This window comes from Equus przewalskii, chromosome 10 (genome assembly GCF_037783145.1).
Source record: "Equus przewalskii isolate Varuska chromosome 10, EquPr2, whole genome shotgun sequence".
In the NCBI taxonomy this organism is placed as follows: domain Eukaryota; kingdom Metazoa; phylum Chordata; class Mammalia; order Perissodactyla; family Equidae; genus Equus; species Equus przewalskii.
Genome location: NC_091840.1, coordinates 53,055,888 through 53,062,365, shown reverse-complemented (window position 1 = coordinate 53,062,365; position 6,478 = coordinate 53,055,888). Strand labels below are relative to the sequence as shown.

Sequence of the window (6,478 nt, the reverse complement as noted above, 5' to 3'; positions counted from 1 at the left end):
CTGAAAAAAGAATTAGTACCTACTGTATGTCAGGAGAATAAACATGAATCTAGTAGTTTGTCTCTTCATTTGTATAGCCTTTAATACATGTTAAGTATTCTACAAATATTTGTTCAAGGAAGGATGCATATTTTTTGCTTGCTTTATACAATGGCCACTGGACAGTCAAATTTTCTATCAAGATCTGGACGAAGGAAAAGGAAAAAAAAAATCTAGTTGATATTAAAGCAAATAAAGTGAAATTTAAGGGCCAATAAAATGCAAGGAAAAGATTTGAGTGTTTCAGTGTACATTGAGCTTATATATTTATGGCTTTATATCTTTTAGTATAAGTCACACACGAAGAAACAGACTTATTTGCAAATTCTATATAGGACCCTCCCATCCTCCAAGTAATACTTGATTCCGTACTTAAAAGATAGCAATGTTCCAATTTTTTTTAAAAGACAGTAATGTTCAAGATAGATTTTCATCATATCTGCATCTCCCATATCAGACTATTAATTCTGTGAATATACCCAGTTGCTTTTTATCTCCATAAGCATGTAAAAGGCACCAACTTTTGGTGGAGTACTGCCTTTTGAAAATGAGTCTTTATTACTGAAATTGTCTTTAAATTCTATTTTTCAACCGAATGTATTATTAGTAAGTTTAATATTTCTATTATCAAAATTTCTGCCTTCCCGCCCTCAGTCTTTTTTCTTCCCATTGTCGCTCTTCTACATCAGCCTCTCATCCACTGCCTGGACTGAAACACGAATCTAATCATACATTCCCCAGCTCGGAAAACTGAGGGTTCCTCACTGTCTGACCAGTTAAATTCTAACTCTGGGCTCGTCGCTCAAGGCTCTTTGCCACCTAGCCCTCACCTATCCTTTTCCTGCTTTATTTCTTGCCATAAACCCAAGCACCTTGTACTGAATCCTCACAGCATTACTTGCCACTCCTAAACTCAGCATATCCTGCAGTGACTCTGCTTATGTTATCCTGTCTGCAAGAAATGCTCTTATTTACCCTTTTTCTTCCTTCTTCAAGTCATCCCTAAGCCCTTCAAACAAAATTAAATTCTTCCTCCACATTCCCAGTCCTTTGGACACTTGCACCTATGGCTCTGTCTCTCTCTCTCATGGTGAGGTCAGTGGACGCAGGGAGCACATTTATAGTCACCTCTGCGGAAGGCTGCATGGCGCTTAAAGATACCCAGGGCCTAATCCCTGCAACCTACGAAGCCTACCTTCTATCACAAAATGGACTTTGTAGATGTGATTAAGCTAAGGATCTTCAGACGGGGAGATTATCTTGGATTCTCTGGGGGGCCCTCAATGTAATCACAACCGTCCCTATTAGAGGGAAGCAGACGGAGATTTGACTACAGACAGAAGAGAAGAAGGTGATATGACAACAAAAGAGAGAGATTTGAAGATGCTATGCTGCTGGCTTTGAAAGTGGAGGAAGGGGCCATGAGCCAAGGAATGCAGGAAATGCATCTCTAGAAGCTGGAAGGGGTAAAGAAACAGGGTCTCCCCTAGAACCCCCATGGGAGCATCGCCCTGACAACACCTCGATCTTAGCCCAGGGAAAATGACTTCAGACTTCTGACCTCCAGAACTGTAAGAGAACACATTCGTGTTGTTTGAAGGTACCAACTTGTGGTAATTTATTACAGCCGTAGAAAACTGACCCACCTCTATACCCCCGAGTGCCTAGGTACTCAGCGGGCATGTTCATGTTGACCGCTATTGGTTTTTTTATCTCTTACTGTTTTTAGACCCTGAATCAAACTTTCTTCACACTTAACAGTCACTGTTTGCCATCCAGTAAATGTTTCCGCAAATAAGTCTTAGCATATATGGCAAGTGAGGTAAACCTGTCCCCTGTCCATAAAGGGAACCAAGGGTAAATGCATTTCCCTCCCATGGTCTCACCCAGCACTAGCTGGTGGCCCAGACAGACCACGCTAGTGACACCCAGCTGCTCTGGCACTGGCTCCTGCTTTGGTTAGAATCAGAAGAGGATCGCATGACTAACCTGGAATCCCTTCCTACAGCCGCACGTGGGCGACCACACATTCACCGGTGGGAACGGGAGAACCATTCGCTCACCCGCGAAATAACTGTTGGTATAGGAACACAAGCCTATAAAAGTAAAAATATGATGGGTATTCTGAGCAAAAAATGTTCAAAGCTCATTCACACAGAAGGATAAACAGAAAAAGTTGACCTGAGCTTATTTTCTTTCTTTTTTATTGTGAATTTTAAGTTACATGAATACATTCTCCTTTAAAAAGTAAAAGAATGTCAGGTAATGCTAAATAACAAAGTCCATTTTGAGGACCAATCCCCCCCTCCCCCCACCCTGCCAGAACCTCACCCTCCGACCCCCCGCAGTCTCCTCCCTGTTTTTTTCACGCCACTTTCATTCATTATGTTTCTAATTTTCAGCACTGGATATATTATCCAAAAATGCCATTTCAGAATATCTGAGGAGCTCTGGCACACTGCAGCCATACATACATTTTGTTATGCAAATGACTACGAACAATGAGACTGAGGATTGGGGGCTGGGAGGGGAACAAAAACACAAAGCTAAGTCATTCTGTCTACAGAGGTAAACAAAATCAGACTAAAAGTGGAAAAGCTCTTTCCTTCTCGTAATTCATAATTCTGTCTGGAACTCTGCCTCTCCCCTTCAGCATCATTTTGTCAGGATAGACATGAACTGTGCCAAAAGCCTGGCTGTCCGGAGCTGTCTCAATAACCCCTTCCAGGTTGACATGGTGCACACCGAAAGGATCCTTAGAGTAGCCACCATCATGAGTGTGACCAGCAAAGAAACACACCACGCACTGGTGAGACCAGATGACCGCCAGGGCGTCCCTGTAATTCCAGGCCAGGCACACACTGTCAGAGGCCTCAGGGTAAATGGGAAGATGGCCTGTTAGTTAAAGAGAAGAAGAGTTACGAGTGAATTAAAAAATAGCTCTTTCACCAAAATAAATGGCTAAAAACTAGTACTCAGAAAAAAAACTGTGTATTGCTGGTGTATTATGGACTGAGGACAGAGAGAATCCACACACATGAAGAATTAGGTGATCTCCAGCCACATCTCTGGAGCATAAAGAAGCTGAGGCAGTTCCCATGCAAAGGGAAAGAGGCCACCAGAGGCAGAACCCCTGAGATCACTATAGCCTAGAGTCTCAAATGAGAAAACAACAAGGGAAACCAAGGGCACGCTGTGCAAGGTGATCTGCAAAGGCAGCCAGGAATCAGGCAAATTCTGTTCTGGAATCCAGTCTCATTGATTTCCTTTTATGAGTGTCACATACACTACGCCTTAATAGAAGAACAGTTTAGGGATGGGCCATGGGTTATATGTCACATAAACACTCAATGCTGTAGAACTGACTCACGCCATTTAAACACACCTCTGTGAGATCAAGGCAGCCAGGAGAATTTCAAATTCCTGATGCCTGATATGTGATGAAGCCAAATCATATATCAGGCCAGTTTCACAGTAAAGTAGAGGTACAATAGTTCACTGGTCCTTGCTGCTTCCTATTAAATCACTTTCCTTTTTTCTCTCTGCTACTGTTCATTTTTATTATTATTGTTATTTTTTCTCGCTGAGGAAGATTTGCCCTGAGCTAACAACTACTGCCAATCTTCCTCTTTTTGCTTGAGGAAGATTCACCCTGAGCTAACATCTGTGCCAGTCCTCCTCTATTTTGTAGGTGGGTCACTGCCACAGCATGGCCACTGACGAGGGGTGTAGTAGGTCCATGCCTGTGAACTGAACCTGGGCTGCTGAAGTGGAGTGCACTGAACTTAACCACTAGGCCACAGGGCTGGCCCCCCATTTTTAGTTTTATTCTGCTTAATATCTATTAGTTTATAATACAAATAAAAATGGGGGAGGGATTAACAGAACCCTAAAGCAGAAAGGAGTCATAACTTATGTGTGCATGTTGTGCATGCACACACATGCACACACACACTGACAACCACCCTTCAAGCTGTGATAAAAGCTAAGAGTCCAAAGACGCTGTGTGACTTTCCAGATCCAGATGCCATAATGGACTCATCTGTCAAGTACCTGCAGCATTTGACACGTCGCTCCCTTCTCCTTGAAATAGTTGGCTCCCAGGACACCACTAGTGCTCCTAGTTTCCCTCCAACCTCAGTGGCCACTAATTCTCACTCTCCTCTACTGGCTCCTCATTCCCCAGTGTCTTATTAGGAGCGCCTGAAAGCTTGGACCTTGGGCTTCCCTTCTCGATCTATAACTAATGGCCTGCTGATCTTAGTAATTTACAGTTTAAATGTCATCTGTATTCTTTCAAGTTCCACATTTATGTACCTAGCGCAAACTTCCATTCTGAATTTCAGACTGTGCTTATTCAGTATCTCCACTGATGTCTAATAGGCATCTGACATCTAATAGGCATCTGAAACAATATTTTCAAACTTGAACACCTGAACTCTCCACCCAAAACCTCCTCCTACTGCAGTGACCCCTCCTACAGCTAACAGCAATTCTCTCCTTCCATTTGCACGGCCAAACTCAAGCAGCAGGCAAAATGACCTCTGAGTAGCCAGAATGAAAGTGAAAAAACAGACAAAAACAAAAGAAAACTATTAGCCATTTTAAACTTTGCTAGAGAAAACCTGAGGCACTAAGCCGTGAAAGGCTTGTTCATCCAGTGTCTAAGCTTAGAGCAAAGTGGAAGAACTTTGAGACTGCTAATGCAGATAGGGGCACTGACGTAAGCAGAGAAATGGGAAGAAGAGAGGATAACTCGGGAAAAGAGACTGGGATACAAAACGTGGACTTTAGTCTCAGTTCTGTCTGTCAGTAGTTATATGATTTAAGCTATGTAGTTTAATCTCTTTTGGTTCAGCTTCCTTATGTTTAAAATTAAATGGTTTGGCTATATGATCTCTAGATCCCTTTTGGCTCCAGTATTCTTTAAAGCAAAGTACAGCCTGACAGTGGAAACTAAAAAGCAGAGACAAGTCAAGACGTATCACAGTTTTTGAGACCATTTATTGTAGAGCCAGATAGTGTCACATCATGCCGATAACCCCCAAGGGCACCTTCTATTTTCCAGGCCTTGAATGATATTTAATGTTCCAATGGTAGCAAAAACACCCCTACTCCATCTACATATTTTTACATTAGGGAAAGGTTAATAAGTAAAAATTACTTTTATAGAAATATAATGTTTATATTATCAACCATCTGAATAGCCTGCCATTTTCAAAGAGTTTTCATGTATACAATTTCACTGATACAATATTGAGAAAACGGCAGTTTGTAGGGTCAGCATTTGTCCAGTCACACAGCTCAGAGAAACAAGAGGCAGAGTGGCAACCCGTCCTTGTGATCCTGAGCCCAGCCTTCTCGTTCATTGGGCCACATCCATTTTAAACCAAGGGATCTAATCTCAGCCCCCAAACCAAGTACGCCAGCCATACTGCAAATTCAAATTCAGTTCTTCATGTGTGTGTGTGCGTGTGTGCACACACACACATGCGCACACACCTGCATCTGAGTGTATTTTAAGCACCTCCAGATTCCTATAATCTCTGATGGCAGTACCTCCGTAAAAAATGATGCTAAATGAAAACAGCATAAATTTTATTTCCTTGCGATCACATGGTAAACAGAGTTATGGAACTGAAGTGCCCATGGCCAGCTGGGTCTCTAGCCGTGTCCCCTGTCGTATCAGCCTTGCTGCCATTTGGGCAGCAGAGGGCTCATTTGGTGGCCACTGCAGTGACAGGCAGGTCTCCTGAGGCTGAGATTTGGTGTGGGGCCTGGACTGAATTTCTCATTTAAATATTACTACATAAACTGATCCCACTTGGGGAAATTCTACTTTGAAACCTAAAAGGCCAACTCACAGGCCCTAATATATGGCAAGGGTTTTCTGTTATTTTACAGTTCTTTCCTGACTCACCCTTAAATGTTAATCTTATATTCAGATTGTTTCTCAGTAAAAATTTTTAAACTAAGCATTCATTTTCTAGAAAGAGGATATCACAATACAAATATTGTTAGTATGCTTTAAAACCTAACTTTTCCCATTCTCTAAAATGCTAGTGTAATCAAATAATTTAAATACTTACTCACAATCACCACCTTTTCTTGGTTTGTGTCAGAGAATGCAAGAACTTCATTCAACCAGTTCAGCTGTTCTTGGCTGAATCCTCCATTAAACTGGACAAACTGGGGCTCAGAAAGTCCTGAAATGATCAGTCAGTTAGACCCGTCAAATGTCATTTTTTCACTCATTTGGGCATTTGAACTTAGCTAATGTGGGGACACCTGTACTTTTCTTTAGGAATATTTGGCAGCAATTAACTTAAAACAGGAAACCACAAGAATTTAGAGCAACATACAAATGAACCAGTGTATCTTACTCCTCATCTTGACACCCTCTGCTTGCTTCACTAGCTTCCCAGTACACTGAAGACAA

General features: G+C 42.0%; 1 protein-coding gene across 8 annotated transcripts in view; it reads right to left on the bottom strand.

The window, feature by feature from the left end:
* The window catches only part of ADPRM (ADP-ribose/CDP-alcohol diphosphatase, manganese dependent), a 38,694-nt gene that overhangs the window by 24,148 nt on the left and 8,068 nt on the right, over positions 1-6,478 (bottom strand). For 4 of the 8 annotated variants that reach the window (XM_070563425.1, XM_008529529.2, XM_070563426.1 and 1 more), the window contains 2 exons: positions 6,129-6,245; positions 2,230-2,934 (listed from right to left, as the gene is read on the bottom strand). In XM_070563425.1, the coding sequence (XP_070419526.1) occupies positions 2,618-2,934; positions 6,129-6,245 (434 nt within the window). In that variant the 3' untranslated portion in view covers positions 2,230-2,617. Of the gene's footprint in view, positions 1-2,229; positions 2,935-6,128; positions 6,246-6,478 lie in introns of those variants that run through there. The other 4 variants (XM_070563429.1, XM_070563428.1, XM_070563430.1 and 1 more) reach the window with 2 other exon arrangements.